Here is a 17,326-nt window from a genome sequence, read left to right as displayed (position 1 = left end):
GAATAAGCTTGTATCAAATTCAATGCTTCGATCAAAGTATTTGTTTTTGAAATCCGTATAAATTGTATCCAGTATATCAATGCCAAATAACTCGATCATATCATCATCACTGGTATCAGGACAAAGTAACATGACGTGATACAATGACCTATAGTCAATTTCAATAATAAGCTTAGATGCATTCTTTGTTAAATATTTGTTTCTTCTAAAATAATACTTACATTACTTTTTGAAGGTGGGAGGATACATGTAAGTTATGTTTGCTTGCAATATCCAATGACTTCATTTTATATCGATGCCAACGATCAGTTATGTCGAATCCGGCTGGCAGATATTGGTGAACTTCAGGAATCAATCCTATTGTTAACGGGGCTGGTATTGTAGTGGTTGAATTTCGTCGGGATCCTCTTTGACTACCAAGTGCATCTTCATCTTCGTCGTCGCTATCATCACTGTTGTCGCTATTATCACCACCCTCATCTTCCATATCTTGGTTTTCAGTAGTAATTGTTGTTGGTGGTGCTGCGGGAGCAGGAGTGGAGCTGGTACCCTATGATAGCAGTTTTGATGTATATGGTGCATACTGTCTTAAACCATGAATAAATTCGATCACCGATATGAAAAAAAGGAATCCTATCAGGGCTGTCTGAAATGAAATTATCGATATTTTGCGACGTAGAACATGTTTATAAAGGTATTCTTAACACATTGTACGTTTTTGTTTTTTGAGAGAAGCATTTCTCATTGCTCTGATAGCCTTTGAAGTTTTGTCAGAATATGAAAAGCTATTAAGTAGGTGGAGGATTTCGACAGTCGGCTGGGCAAGGGGAAGAAATGTTTTTGGCAGTGTGTAACCATAGATGACCCAAGGTTACTCACAAATAGCTGGCTTAACCAGTAATATGAGTGCGTTACTGCTCTTCTTACCCATTTTTTCCAAAAGCACGCCTGTGATGAACCACATTCACACACTGCTTAAAATATCAACAATAAGATATTCGGTTAAACATTATAGCACACATATATGAATACTACAGCATCTCGGCTAAACACTATTGAGTAAAACCTCTCATTCGGATGATTGACCTTACGTGAACAGGACAATGAACCTATCAACAGGTACCTCGGCAATTACATCAACTAATGCCGGTTTCAAAGATGTGCCCGAATAACATAGCGACTTCAAGAGAAGTTCTGATACGTCCTTGATCCTTCCTCTATCACATAGTTTATCCACTAGTCGGATGAATTGATATCGTCGTCTTAATAGCTAGAAGATAAAAAAGCTTTATCTTTTGTTGGATTATAACATCATCTCAAAGATATTTAATCTTGTCTCTTATTATTATCAAAGCTCTATCATCACAGAACCCGAAAATGGCTCCCAGATCCAACAAACAAAAACGCGCCTTAGAACAGCTTCAAAGCTCAAAAAACGGACGATTTCAAAAAGTCGCAAGACTAGAAGAATCGCCGATTGTCGAGATCCGGACTTCATCTGACGCGACCGAACAAGAACCAAACGACTTCGAGATTCTCACTGCATTCGAAGAAGCAACAGAAACCACAACGACAACGACGACAGCGACCACAACAAGCTAAAAGTTTCCTATTATGTGGGATAATAAAGGAGATTCCAAGTCCCGTGGCAAATATTGGGTACATGGCAGAACCACAAAATACTACCAGCTACAGAAAGCATCGGAAAAGAAGAAAGGGAACCACGAGATTACTTCCTTCTTTCATAGCGCTGATGAAGTAGAGGTTGTTTCGGAGGACTTTGTGCCAGTGCTGACTGTCGAAGAAGCATTCTTGAAACTGACCCCAATTGTCCAGCCTCAAATGAACTCGAAAAATGACAAGGAGCGAAACATGAGCGACTACGAGCTACGAAAACACATCGGCGCTCATGCGTATTTTCGCGAGCTGCTCAAGGGCAAAGGAGTGATGGAAACTTCCAAGGCAGCAGCTGAAATCGCGTGGATAACACCATCCAGGTTTTACCGCCCTGAAGCGATCAAGACCTACAGGATTTTTCCTAATGATTGGCGGGGCTTTTTTTCCCATCATGGCGGGGCTTTTTTTTCACTTTGTCGTTGGGGGTGTTTGTGATTGGCGGTGTGATTTTCGTGAATGGCAGGAGGAAAAAAATACAATGGCGGCCGAATTACAGGTTGATGGCAGAATAATAAATTCATAATGGCGGCCGTAATTTCAGGTTGATGGCAGAATAGTAAATTCATAATGGCGGTTTGAATTATATCATTAGCGGCATCATTTTTAAAAAATGACATTAGATACTAAAGCAGTTCATCTCATTAAATACATCACAAACATGGGAAGATGTATGAGACATGATAATAGGAGTGGCAAGTTTCTACTAGATGATTAGCACATCACCCTTATATAGCAACATAGATGCTCTGAGAACCATAAAAGAATCGCAAAAAAAGATATCGCAAACGAAAAATAATGATCATGTGTATGTAAAAGGTTTTATTTACAATACAAGAGGTACTTCACATCACAAGAGAAACTTCAATCTTGCGAAAATTTCTTCAATCCACAAAAGCCGATCCTGCATTAGAAGCAATGTCCAGCGGACTTCATTCCATTCGGCCAAAACTCGGTGAACGGTTCTTTGGTCTTCACTGGCAGCTTGACTGGTCGTCGCCAGATTACATCCAGCAGCTCCTCTCCATCTATTTCATCTAGTAGGAAATATAGTTCTTTGTCGAAGTATACGCGATATTCGAGATCTGTTTGATGGCGCTCTATAATAGAAGTATAAACAAAAGAAGAATAAATAAGATTAATAAGAATAGATGTAATACCTTTTATTTGCAGAGCTGTGACGATGTGATACGACGTAATGAAGTAACGCCAGAGATTAAGCGACATCTTGAGAATGAGTGAAACAATTCTTGCCATTGCAGGTATGCTGCTTTATATGTTTTTAAAATGTAACCCAAGCTCAATCTCACATGTCACTCACACCCACACCCACACTCATACCACAATATAAATCTATGGTTACAGGAATATATAAAAATAGTAAGACTAGATGTTATATCATATTTTTAATTGATCATTATTGCTATCTACAACCATTTTGTCCCTGAATATTCCTATAGTCCTACTCACTCATACCACCACCATTTATCTATGACTCAAACCAGTCAAAGTAATTTTTTCCAAGAAAGCTTATTTATTTATCTTTTTTATTTTTTTTATTTTTTATGTATCTTTGTGCTGTTGATTTCGGGATCTTTGCTTCCTCCGCTGCCTTTCGTATTGACCACCCCATATTAAAGTAGAGGTGGATCAAGTATGCTTGTTTGGAGTCAGTATGAAAGGTTCTGTTAACCCCATAATTGTTGTTGCTGACCTGGTCTTCCTGGCTACCTTGATTATGGACCAGTTGACCTAGACAGAAGATATGTTTTTGTTACATCAGTAAACTAAAAATTAACAAGTTGCACGCATCTTTTGAATAATGGTAAAATGTGTTTGGGACGTACTGGTTTCCATTTTGTCAACTACAAGGTAAACCAGGTTGCCCAGGTCTTCTTCCGGAAGAATATCCGTAGGTGTAGCTATATATAATGGAAATAGATGAGTAACGCGCTGTTTTTTGATAGTAATGTTTAGTTGAACTTACTCGGATCGAATGGTTCCAACATGGATTCATCCCACAATTCAAATTCCAGAAATTTTGTAAAGGAGATGTTGTTGTTGTTGTTGTTCATTGTTACGAAAAAGATAGAGTGATTTATACATTCGGAAAATAGACTTGTCTTTGGTTTAAATAGTTTATGGTTTTCTCTTATGTAACCACATGCTTTCGGGATACAAAATAGTTACAAACGGCTTAGTTTTCTTACGCATATGCCGTTAAACTATATTGCTGGTTTGTGACACCACCAAAAAGATCCAGTAATAGATGTTTGTAAGGTTATCTTATCCAGTATTTGTGATGATTCACAAAAATAAAGAGACAGACTACTGTATGAAGAAAAAAAATTATTTTTTGACAAAAGAAATGCATTTATTTGGTTTTCAAATGATGCTCTCGCAAAACTGCTTGACCTTCCTCAGTATCGATAAATTGCATAACCCAGCGATGCATTGTAGCTGCTGGAACTTTGGTTCTACCGTAGTCGCGTCTTTCAAGGGCACAATCTTTAATTGCTTTCTTGATTTCTTCATCATCCTTGTTCCATTTAGTATATGTTCGTTTTTTGACAGTTGTCAGTGTTGTGATTTCTTCTTGGAGCTGTTCCACCAGTTGCACTAGATCTTGAACTGCCTTAACACAGGGGAGCTCGTCGACTGGTTCGTAATCTTCTTCCAGCCGCATTGCATCTAAGGTTCTTATAAATTCCTCTATTAAAGCATTAGAATAGTGGCCAAAGGATATAATCTTCGATTATATAAACATACCAATGTAAGGGTCTTCTCCCTCACTGACATTGACAGCTTCACGTATTTCTTTATGAGAAAGGACAATGCTTGCCATGCTGGAAAGGACTACGTAGTGAGAATTCAGACAGATAGAGTAAAAAGAAAGTTTATAATCAGAAATTTTCAGGTAAGATATGATCCTTGCAAACCTACAGTACTGTAGAAGAATAGGGTAGAGTATCCACATGAAGATCTAGCAAGAAGCATAATGAAATGTTGCACGAAATGGGGCGGCATAAAGTACGGAAGGTGATTTCATTCCATTATCTGTATATGAAAATAAAATATAACGAAGTGTTGCACGAAATGGGACAAAAAAAATCACAGCAAAGTTTAATAGCTTGTATCCATATGAAGATCTAGCAAGAAGTATAATGAAGCGTTGCACGAAATGGGACAAAAAAAAACCACAGCGAGGATCTAGTAAGAAGTATAAAGCGTTGCACGAAATGGAATGCAATCACCCTCCGCTATTACTTTATGCCGTCCCAGTTCGTGCAACACTCCATTATACTTCTTACTAGATCCTCACACATACACGTAATTATACTTTGCTGTCGGTTTTTTGTCCCACTTCGTGCAACGCTTCATTATACTTCTTGGTAGATCCTCACGCATACACGCTACTATGCTTTGCTGTTATATTTTATTTTCTTATTCAAACAATGGAATGGAACCACATAAGATGGAATGGAATCACCCTCCGCTATTACTTTATGCCGTCCCAGTTCGTGCAACACTGCATTATACTTCTTACTAGATCTTCACACATACACGTAATTATGCTTTGCTGTGATTTTTTTGTCCCATCTGGTGTAGCATTCATATATACTCTATGTTGAAACTTCAAGTCTATGCGTTATAATGGAATGTTGTCATCTGTTGTAGATACCATTGTGGATTGCTTAATTATATATATCTGTAGGTACGGAACAAAAAAGTATATAAACCGATGATTCAAATCCATTGCTTGTAATAACTCATTCTAAATTTACTATTAATCATGTCCGATATCATTTCTACAAACGACTCCTCCCTCGACCTCATGCAGTTTGAATTAGACGTGGACATGCAAGGCAGTCTCGATGTATACAATACTCAGGAATTGAGCAAGGCTCTTCCTTTTGGTGACTTTGAAGAAGACACTACAACATCACCATCATCATCATCATCATCAGCATCGCGGTCTCCATCCTCCTCCGCCTCCTCTGCCTCCTCTGCCCCATCATCGCCATCACCACCACGAAGACGGCAACGAGCACCCCGCCGCGGGTACAACCAAGACGAGGTCGTAGTGGTGCTGCGCGCCTATTTTTGGGATGGGCTTACAATCGAGCAAGCCGGCGCCAAGGTGAAGATGCCGAAGGGAACGGCATCAAGACTCATCCGCATCTACCGCCCCCACATGCCACCACCACCCAAACGGCCCCGTGCTCCCAAGAGTAACCACTTCTTGACGAAGGTTAATGATGGTATTCTGGAGGCAGCTTTACAACATCCGTAGTTTTTTTTTATTAATAAATATTTTTTTCTCTGCTGGTTGTCTCTAAACAAATACTTGCTTTATGTAACAATGGTGGGATACTTTTTATAATTAGCTACAAACTGTATCTTGCTTAGTGGGTTTAACATGGGTGACATTATTGCGAGTTGATCTAATGGATTTAAAAAAACTACTGTTTTTTGTCCCATTTGGTGTTACCTTACAAGTTCTGTTCAATAACAAATTCACAGAATTGAAAAGTATGAATCATTTTATTTATTGTACTTGTCCATACAGTATTATTATCACTCGATTTTTTACATCAACTATCACCATGTTATCCATCAAAAATTTAACGCTACCATACAATACTGACGTTGATATGCATGAAGAGGAGATGGAAGTAGACGACGTGTACCAAATCGTATCCGATGAATTTAGTGGCCATACTGGTGGTGTACACTCCCTTGTATCGATGACCAAGATAAAAACTACATCGCAGGTACTTACAAAATATATTGGTCAATAATTCTGTAGAACATGATATGTATTCTATATATTTTATTAATTAATGGTTGGTAATTCACAGGAAATTTCTACATCCAAGGTAATCGATCCTCCAACGTCCACTTCGCCTGGTACTGAAGCCGCAGAAAACCAAACGGAATCAGTGAAAAAGGGAAGGGGAAGACCTCGCAAAAACCCTCCAAAAGAGCCTGTCATCCCAAAAAGTATGCTACTTACTATTACTAAACCTTACTTAATAACATTAAACCTCTAGTTGCTTCTGATATCTAATCCAAAACTCTTAATTCCTATAGGAGCTCATCGAGTGTATCGAGATCCAGAAATTATCCAATTGATCGATAGAATCCAAAATGTCACTTTAAACGCTGCAGAGGCTGGGCGCGACTTGTTGATCCCTGAACGAACCGCACAGCGATACTGGAAACGATTTGTCGACGGTGAGCCATATCTCCCAAGTACAATGGGTAAATCTCCCGGTCCTCCACCAACCTTGACACCCGAACACACAGCATTTCTCCAGGCGTATTACGATACCAAGTCAGATGCGACCCTCAAAGAAGCACAGCAATCGCTTGTTGATCGATTCGGCATCAGCATCACTCAAAGTGGCCTCCAGAAGCACCTTGTTAGCAAATGCGGGCTTACTATGAAGAAGTTGGAACGGATCTCTGAGTACCGCAACTCCGATGAAACGATCGCTTCCCGGATCAACTGGGCACACGCATTTGAAGCCAGTGGCATTAATTACCACAAATGCGTCTTTATTGATGAGGCTGGCTTCAACATGCACATCAAGCGTAACTTTGGTCGATCGAGACGAGGTGAGCCCGCCAAGGCCTTGGTTTCTAAGTCGCGTGGGGTCAATATTACGATCTTGGGTGCCATCACTGGTGAAGGTGTAATCAACTTGAGTCTCCGGAGACCTCAAGCGGTTGTCGCTTCCAAGAAACGCAAGACGCGTGACGGTGAAGAAAAGGTGATGGGCAAAATCGGCACTCGGGCGGAGCATTTTATCGAATTTTTGGAAGTGATGATGAAGGTGCTCACCGAAAATGGTATGGGTGGAAGGACCTTGGTATTGGATAATGCCGCTATCCACAAGACTGATGAAGTTCGGGATGCCATTGCCAAGCAAGGATTCGAGATCCTCTTTCTCCCGCCCTACAGCCCATTCCTCAATCCAATTGAGGAATTTTGGTCAAAGCTCAAGGCAGGTGTCAAACGCCATTTACTGACCACAGACGACACCTTGCTGCCGCGCATCATCAACTCCGCCCATGAAGTCACCGCCCAAGATTGCCAAGGATGGATTCGCCACTCCCTTACGTTTGTGCCTAGGTGTATAGAAGGAGAGAAGATGCTGTAGTTTTTTTTCATATTTTATATGTTTTTTTACTGCCCTTCTATATTTTTTCCTTTTACTTTTTTTTTCATATATATATATATATGTTTTTTTTAATAAAATATAGAGTTGTCGAAAATCATTAACTGTCATGCTGAGAAAAAGAAGGCAAAACGATTACCATAATTACCCAACCGCCATTATGGATTTACTATTCTGCCATCAACCTGAAATTACGGCCGCCATTATGAATTTATTATTCTGCCATCAACCTGTAACTTGGCCGCCATTGTATTTTTTTCCTCCTGCCATTCACGAAAATCACACCGCCAATCACAAACACCCCCAACGACAAAGTGAAAAAAAAGCCCCGCCATGATGGGAAAAAAAGCCCCGCCAATCATTAGGAAAAATTCTGTATGCCAAGGAATATATACGATATGGTTTAAACTCAGTACACCAGCAAGGCAAATACATCAAACGCCTTTCCCTTTTAAGCGATGAAGATGTCAAAGCAGCAGCGCAACAGTGGTTGACAAACACCAAGCCAGAGAAGCGAAGCATTCCAGAAATGCTAAAGTTCGTCAACGAAATTGCCATCATGGACGCCCTTGGTCTTCCCGGACACATCTCAGCTTCTGTACTTCGCAATTATTTGATCGAATGGGGCTACAAGTATCGGCCCAACCAAAAAAACATATACTACGACGGCCATGAACGTGAAGATGTCGTAAAATACAGACAAGAGTGGGCCGCCCAAATGGTAGACTACAGCCGCTTCATGGAGACGTACGACGAGGATAACGTTCTGGTCGAGTACCAACCTGTTCTGCCAGAGGGTCAGAAGAAAATCGTTATGGTCACGCATGACGAATCTACCTTTTATTCGAACGACTGCAAAACAAGCTTGTGGTTACAAGAAGATGAAAACCCTATCCGAAAGAAGGGCCCAGGTGGATCTATCATGGTCAGCGAGTTCCAATGCCCGTGCCACGGAACTATGAGGATCAAAGGTTGGAAATCTCGCCATCTGTTCAGAGCGGGAGCCAACCGTGAAGGCTACTGGACGTCAAAAGATATGGTCAACCAGCTCAAAGCAGATGCTATACCGTTGTTCGAGAAGCTCCACCCCGGCTGCCAGGCTTTATTTTTGTTTGATCAATCAAGCAATCACAGCGCGTATGCACCAAGCGCTAAATTGGTGAGCCGCTTTGGTCTAAAAGATAAAGTGCTGAACTCAATTGATGAGCGCGTTATCTTGCCAGGTAAATTCACTAGACCTATGGAGAAAAGGTGATCCAAAACTTTTACACCTTGGAAGTCAAGCAAAAAAAGACAAGGAAGGGGTTCAAGGAAGAGCGTATCTGGACGAGGAAAGGCATCAAGACCATCTTGGAAGAACGTGGACTCGGCCGTTGGAAAGAATTCGAAGCGAAAAAGAAGCATTGGAAAACCAACTGCGAGCAACCACCAAGTCAAGATCGTACCTGCTGTCCCTACCACATGCTTGAAGGTCAACCTGACTTTGTCTCCCAGAAGACAGCATTCCACGAAGTTGTCGAAAGAGCTGGTCATCTCTTTGCCCTCTATCCTAAGTATCATTGTGAGACTAATTGGATTGAGAGGTATTGGGGTGCAGGGAAACGAATTGCGAGAAAGGAGTGTGACTACTCGTTTGCAGCTCTTAAAAAAGGCTCGAGGATTTCTTGGATCAGGTATCTCCACCTGATGAACCACCTGCAGAAATTCGCCGTTATTACAACCGTTGCTGGCGCTATATCCAAGCATATAATGATATGAAAACTGGAAGCGAAGCTCTTAAGCTAGTTGAAAAGTTTACGACACGTAGATATCGCTCTCATAGAAGAATTGGAACAGAAGATTGAATCTACACATTGCTATCAATATATCAAAACGTCTACTTTTGAATTGGCTGACAATGCCTTTATAGCGGTTATTCTATTATCCAGCGGCACTTTAAAATATCTCAATTTTCGACAATTCATGGTTTAAGACAGTATGCAAACACATCTCCAGCAGCACCTAGCACAATACCAAAAAGCATCAAACGCCAAATTCAACCGCAACAAAACTGAAGCGACTCGCTAAGTGGAGCAACACAACCAAACTGGAACACCATACTTACCAACCATCATTTTCCCGCCTGCCATGACAGAACACATGCCGCACCACTCAAGTACCTGGGATACGCGCTTGCATCCTCCCCACAGCAACTTCAACTCTTTCTAGATAGCCTCCTGGAAACTGTCCGCCAACACTGCAACACACACAAACAAAGGGGTCTGTCAATTCGAGGACGAGCACTAGTTCTGAATGTGTTAATACTTTCCAAGCTATGGCATGTACTACGAATCGTCGGCGCTACTAAACACAAGTTCTACAATAAACTCAAAGGGATCTGCAATGACTTCATGCAATATCGCATGTTCCCCCGCATCGCATATGACAAGCTATGTCTCCCAAGAAATCGAGGAGGGGTAGGACTACTGGACCCTGAAATACAGCAAAATGCCCTCCAGCTGCGGTGGATCCAACCTACGCTGGAGGAATCCGGTACGCCTGCACCGCATATAAAATATCTGCTCTATCAAATTCGGGTTATGGCAAAGCATCCTTCAGACCACCGGCTGCTTCTACTAGATCCAGTGTCACGCAAACATCACTTCCACACTATTTCATCACCAATCACCCTCATTCTTCGAACGGTAGACGCCCTATCAATCGACTGGTCCAACACCATTATTGACATACATACGGCACTGCAACTACCGTTGACAACAATTTATGCAATAAACAACAACTTACCACATATCTGAAGACCAGGTTTTTCGAAGTTACAAGTCAAAGACATCTTCATATATGATCCACACCTTCAACATCTCCGACTTCAAATGAGATCAGATCAACCACGCTTCAAAACATTACTTAACCGATTCTGCCAAGATCTAGCAGCTGCGCGCATCATTTTCCACCCTTTCTTCGCACGTCTATGCCTACCACACGATCATCCTGGTGGTGGACACTCCTCTAATGTCAACAACACCCTCCAGTCCTTGAACCAACATCTATCCAATCACCCGGCACTCATAGCCAATAGCACCAAAACATATAGGCTTTACACCATCAATCAGCGGCAAAGATATTCTGACCAACAACAACCACCCCAGATTAATTGGCAACCATTCTGGGACACCACCTTGGATCATGCTGCTTGCAACATTATATTCCGCATATATCACAACACCATACCTTCCTCTGGACTTCTTTACAGGATTACACCGGACTTTATCAATACCCCTATATGTCGAATATGCAACCAATATCCCGAATCCCTTGCTCACTTTTTAGTATGGTGTCCCCTGAAAAAACAGATATGGATAACCATATGGCAACAGTTTATGCATTGTGACCCTCACCTCCCTTCCCTCACCACATTCCTTCTGACTGGCCATAAAGCCTACCACCATTTATCACAACAGACTTTACTACAATTTGTATCCCACATACTTTTATATATCTGGCGAGCTCATTGGGCCACCGTCTTCGACACCATCCCTTTCACCCCAGCCATCATCGTCACCAAAGCGATCGATGCTATACAAACCCATATGAAGTTATAAAAAGAAAAAAAAAAAAAAAACAAAAAAAAAACAAAAGAAAAAGAAGAAACAAATGATACCTACCTGATTATGGGATCCTTACCTGTATATCAGACCACAAAAGAAAAAGAGAAAACAGAAATACCAACCCCGACTCCACTCAAGATACGAGCATATCACCCTGCCCATAAGGTAACTATGCCTTTGGCCATCTCACATACATAAAAAATTTTCATGGAATAGATGAACAAACCCCACACAAAACTCTATCATCAATGTAACTTCCGTCAATAATTCCTCGGCTCCATATACTCCCGTTATACCATTCCCTACCTGCGCTTGCAAAGCCGCGAGCACTTCCCTTCTTTTGAACAAGTGTTCGTCAATAAATTCTTTAAGAGGTCCGCCTCTCATACAAAAAAAAAAGACAGTATGCACCATATATTGATCTAAATGATTTTGACAACACTATTGATTCACCCACAACAATAAACAATAACAGCTCTTCTCTACTAATTCGATCAAATATTTCGGAAAACACTATTCATCATCATCAAACAAAAAAACGCAGACTTGAACCATCACTTCAACCTTCTACTGGATATGACTTGTCACTGAATGCTAACTCAATGATGTCTTGTTATATCGATGCATTTGTGGAAATGATGTGGCATTGTCTTTTACCACGTATCAACCCAACTCCTTTTGATTCAACCAACGTATTTGATAATATACTTTAAAATTTGAAATGACACATACTCTACGTCGATGTAATGCATCTAATCAAATGAGATCTTTTATTTATCAAAATATGCCAAATTTCAAAAGAGGTCAAATGCACGACACTTGTGAAATAGCCATCCAATTCATCGACCAATGTTCGCAACAGTTCAAGGATCTTATTATCATCAGACGACAACGTATCAATGAATGCCCTTATAATCAAAAGCATATTTGTTATATGGATACTTCGACAGATCCATATTCAACATTCAGCCATGTAATCGAGCCAAATCCAACTAGTTTGATTGCAGCAAAGGTTTTAAAAGGGTCTCCAGAAAATTTCACCAAATATTTTGAAAAGCATCTACTGAGACTCAATAAGGACAAACGTTGTTTCTTTTGTCAAAAGCCAGCAACTACATATTATCTACCAACACATCACCTCCATCCTTTTCTTTTCTTCCGTGATAACACGTTTTCACTCCCTGAAGAAGAAGGTAATATTCCATTTCCATATGATATGCAATTGCTATTAAACAACAATTATCGACTTATTGCCATGATATCATCAACGGAAAGACTTGGCTATCATTTCAAAACGACAGCTGTAATTGAAACACCAAATGGACCGTTTATTGCCAGTATGGATAACATGAAAAGACCAGGAGTAAAGGTTCTTAGTGAAAACTGGAAGAATTCAAAGGCATTTTCGCCAAAATCACCTATCCAGTACTTGCTTGTTACCAGAAAATATAAACTATATTGAAATCTTATATAAAGAAATAAACATATGTGTTATAACAATATTATATATATATATATGTGTGTGTGTGTGTGTGTGTGCATTATGCAAATTTTTTTTGTATTTATAAGATGTAAAATATACAATGTGTTAACATGAAGGTGAGATGTGTTATGGTGCACATTTTTTTATTGCTTTATCCTCATAGTGCACCAGTAATGGTGCACTATTAGCTAGTGTGACTCGTTTTTTAGGTGCACGATGGGGCGGATGCAAAAAAGTAGTGCACGATTTTTCATCGCCCTCTAATTAGAGGCACCAGAGAACGATCAACAACCTTTTCCTTCCCTCCCATCAACTTTTTGTTAATCGATCACTTTCAATTTCTGTCATCATGACGTTCAATTTTACTTCTTACATTCGAGATCATACAGGTCCTTCTTTTGATATTGTTGGCTGCTTTCGAGCATCGAAATTGACAGACCAGGAAGCAGCAGAAAAAGAATTCAAGAAAGCCGTAAAGACTGTTTCATATTGGAAAACAAGTGCAGCTCAATCGTGGGCATTAGAACAAGTTCGTAACAAGTTCCTTGTAAGTTCTCTAAATTAGAAGACAAAAACGTAAAGGTCAACAAGCTCTTACATACTTTTATACTATTAGATCTTGAGTAATGTTGATTTGCAGTCATATTGGGTTGGAACAACTAAAAGCGTTGCGATCTTGAAAGGAAAAAGAACATATTATGAATTCTGTGGAGAAGCATCTGAGTCAGTATGTAACCATTTCATTATTGTTTTCAAAATTATAAATGTTTTTATTTTACTAATTCAGACTACATTTTCTAGTTATCAAACGTTCGCGAGGAATCACCCTCATGTATCTACGACCCGAGGATAAAGCCTCTAATTCTGCTTTTAGAATATGCTTTATTTAAATGAATAATGAATACTTGTTTGGAAAGTTAGAAACTAACGTGTAATTAACTTTTCTTTATTAGTGTCTTCTCAGAATACGAACAACTTGAAGAGGAAAAAGCGATGCTCTAGTAAAAGATGTGATCTCCTCCATATTTAAATATACTTTATTTTTATTATCTATTATAACTTCTTGTTCTATTATTATCTTAGATCTCTGACAGCGAAACCGACGATGGCTCTTTCAACCCTGATAGCCAAAGTGAATGTTCATCAGAAACTTCAAAAATCCGTCGAAAATAAAAATTTGCCTATGATTACTTGGTTGGTGGTGGTTTGGAACAATATGATCGCCCATCTAATTGCAAAAAGGTTGGTATACTTCTATCCTCTCTCTCGAAAAAACCATGAGATTTATTTCGTGCTAACTTACCTCTGTTAAATAGTGGATCAGTTCGGATATGGATTTGGTAGATGAATTCTTAAAGTATCGGTCGGATGTTGTGAAAGAGGCAAAGGAGCTCGAATTATTATCAATAGTTGATAGATTGTAAGTCTGTGTGTGTTAATTCAGCATGTACAAATCGACTATTAAAAGACCCTGAATAGCTAATATGATGTGATTGTGTTTAGGGCACTTAACTTTATCTGCTACATTACACCATCGTCAGCGATTGGAAATAAAATGGATCCATTTGTCTGGTCTACTATGGTCAAAAGTGTCAAAGCTGAGTATCGTATAGACGATATTAGTGATAAATACGTTTTATGGATGATGAAGATTAGTCAGGTAAGTAAATAGTATATATCATATTTATATTTATCAAAGCGAATATATATATTTATACTTATTACTATATATAGGCTGCTAGATGAATATTGATGAAGCAAAGACATTGGTCAGAAAATGGGCAGTAGAAGATGATTCAGAAGAAACCACACTGTATCAGGACATCTTACGTGACATGTAGGTTTAAACATTGACGATGCTGGATACCTGTATTAAACAATAGAGGCTAATAGTCCTATTTTTATTTATTTATCTATTTATTGAAGGGTCAAATCGTATTCCGATGTATATGATCCATCAAAAATTAATGAAGACACGTTTGTCAAAGATACCCTCACACCCATCCTTAAGAATTACTTTCTAAATGACCAATTGATAAGTACAGAAGGGTATGTATATTTATATATAGTTATTATTATAAAATAGTATATTTATAATGAGGATCTGATCTAACATATGAATAAATAAATAAATACATAGCGCAAATGGCGAAATCATTGGATCGAAAGAAAGAAAGAAAGTATTTGGTTCCGAATCAGGTGGAAAACGAGGAGATTTTATTGTTTATACGTGTGATGGAGCCAAAAGCCAACTACTTTGCTTAATGGAATGTAAACCTCCACGAGCGGGAAATAGCGACGATCTGTTCAAGGCAGCAAACTGTCTAAAAGATTGTATAGACAAGTCTGTTAGAGATGGTGTTGATTGCAATGACTTGGAATTATATGCTATTGTATCTGAAGGTATATTTAGACTTTATTTTTATGTTGTTATCTATTTATGTATCGTCAAAATTGGATCTGACTTTCTTGTTTTGTTTTATAGGATACTGTTGCCGTGTTCTTTGTCTAGATTTAAAGTATCATGGAATGTACAGATTGGTAGATGTGGGCACGTTTTATATTCCTACAAGTATTAACAACATGGACACTATGCTCGGTGTATTTCAAGTAATGAATCAAGTACGAGTAAGTTACTATGATTATTTTACTACGAATGGATTTGAATAAGGAGGATAGGCTCTGATTAAATTACTTTTGTAGATAATGGTTTTAGAAGCTGCAAGATTATGTAAAAAAACCATCAGAATTAAAGAAAACAACAGCCAAGGCATGACACTTCCTTCGTTCGATTCGCCAGTTCGCATTTCGGAATATAATGTATATCAAGATTGATATGGTTGGTATCTATACGAATCACTTATTATAAATATACTGTTTGTATTTTTAGGTTTTAAAGATGTTACAAAATGATGAAAAAGCTCTTGATCGTGCTCGTCGCAAATTGCACTTTAAAGAAGAATAAGTAAACATAATCCCTTTTTTATTCTTATATATCTTATTCTGATGATTAACTTGTACGTTCTAAGAATGAAAATAATGTATATGAAAAATCAAGAATGGTCCAAGGATGAAGCTATAAAAAACATTACTGAATACGTAGCCAGAAAGAACAAGCACATGTAACCAAGCTTTTATATCATTAGCGGTGCGGTCCCTGTTTGGAGTTCAAATTGGACGTCACTTCTTTATATCAAGGAAAGCTTGTTTCTGATTTTTTTACTCAATATAAGATGTAGTTATAGCACCTCATATGAATTAATTAGATTTTTTAATGCTTCATTATTACGTATTATATAAACTTTGCCATCCAAAACGGGTTGTTATTGAATTACATGCTGTCATATATATAAAGGATATTGTTGAATAATAAATAAATTTTGGAAATTGAAAGTATTAAGCAGAAGGATTATTTTGATATTTATTAAAGGATATCTACTAGATTGTGAATATTACCAATTACGTGGGTGCGATTTATAGTGGACATTGGTACCATCTTATATTAAAGGTTTTTATTATATGCAGTACATGCTTTTGTCAAAAGTAAATCTTATTACTCTATAGGTACATACCAGTTTAATTGAGTATGTAATATGGACAACTTTCTTTAGCGGCCAATTGACAGAACAATATGTATCTTTTATTTTTTACAGTGTGGCAAGGACAACTGTATTATCCAAACAATTACTATTCTTGTCCCCAAATATTACCTAAATCTATATATATACAACACCCAACAAGAAATATATGCGTGATCAATTCTTCTCTACCTTATGATAGTGTAATATAATACCCTGTTTGCAGTATAACCTTTATTACAGTAATTAATAATAATAATAAACCATTTATAATAATTTTTTGAAGGGCTTATAATATGTCACAAGAATGGGTTATAGATAAGATATACTTTTATGAATAAACGGAACCTTAAGATGGATCCAAATAAAGAAGGCAGAAAATGTATACGTATAATGCAGGCCCTTATTATTTACATTTTCTTAGCATAGAGATGTAGGTACTTGAATTGAAAATCTTAAGTACTCAAATATTCTGCTCTGCTACACTTAATATATTATCTACTTCAACTTTTATTATGTCTTAGTTGACTAAAACTATGTCCAGGTTGACTGTTATTATGTTCAGGTTGTCTATTATTCATGTTTAGATTGATTATTATTCTTGTCCAGAACGATTTTCATTTATGTATAGATTGATTTTTATTTTGTCCACATTGATTTTACTCATGCCCAGATCGATTTATATTCATGTCCAGGTTAATTTATATTCATGTCCAGATCGATCTTTATTCATGTCCAGATCGATCTTTATTCATATCCAGGTCAATTTATATTCATGTCCAGCTCGATTTTCATTCATGT

At 38.3% G+C, this 17,326-nt stretch overlaps 1 protein-coding gene across 1 annotated transcript; it reads left to right on the top strand.

Moving 5' to 3' along the window:
* Positions 1–14,129: 14,129 nt before the first annotated feature.
* Positions 14,130–15,782, top strand: BDB00DRAFT_770325 (uncharacterized protein; the record flags this gene model as incomplete). Its single annotated transcript, XM_053119873.1, has 8 exons — positions 14,130–14,189; positions 14,264–14,367; positions 14,451–14,607; positions 14,690–14,784; positions 14,874–14,996; positions 15,088–15,350; positions 15,433–15,575; positions 15,651–15,782. Coding segments are annotated over 8 exons (1,077 nt in total), but the record flags the coding sequence as incomplete, so codon positions are not given.
* Between the last annotated feature and the right edge of the window lie 1,544 nt (positions 15,783–17,326).

This window comes from Zychaea mexicana (assembly GCF_025766255.1).
Source record: "Zychaea mexicana strain RSA 1403 chromosome Unknown BDB00scaffold_84, whole genome shotgun sequence".
In the NCBI taxonomy this organism is placed as follows: Eukaryota; Fungi; Mucoromycota; class Mucoromycetes; order Mucorales; family Lichtheimiaceae; genus Zychaea; species Zychaea mexicana.
Note: the sequence above shows the minus strand (reverse complement) of the source record. Positions and strands in the feature narration are given on the sequence as shown.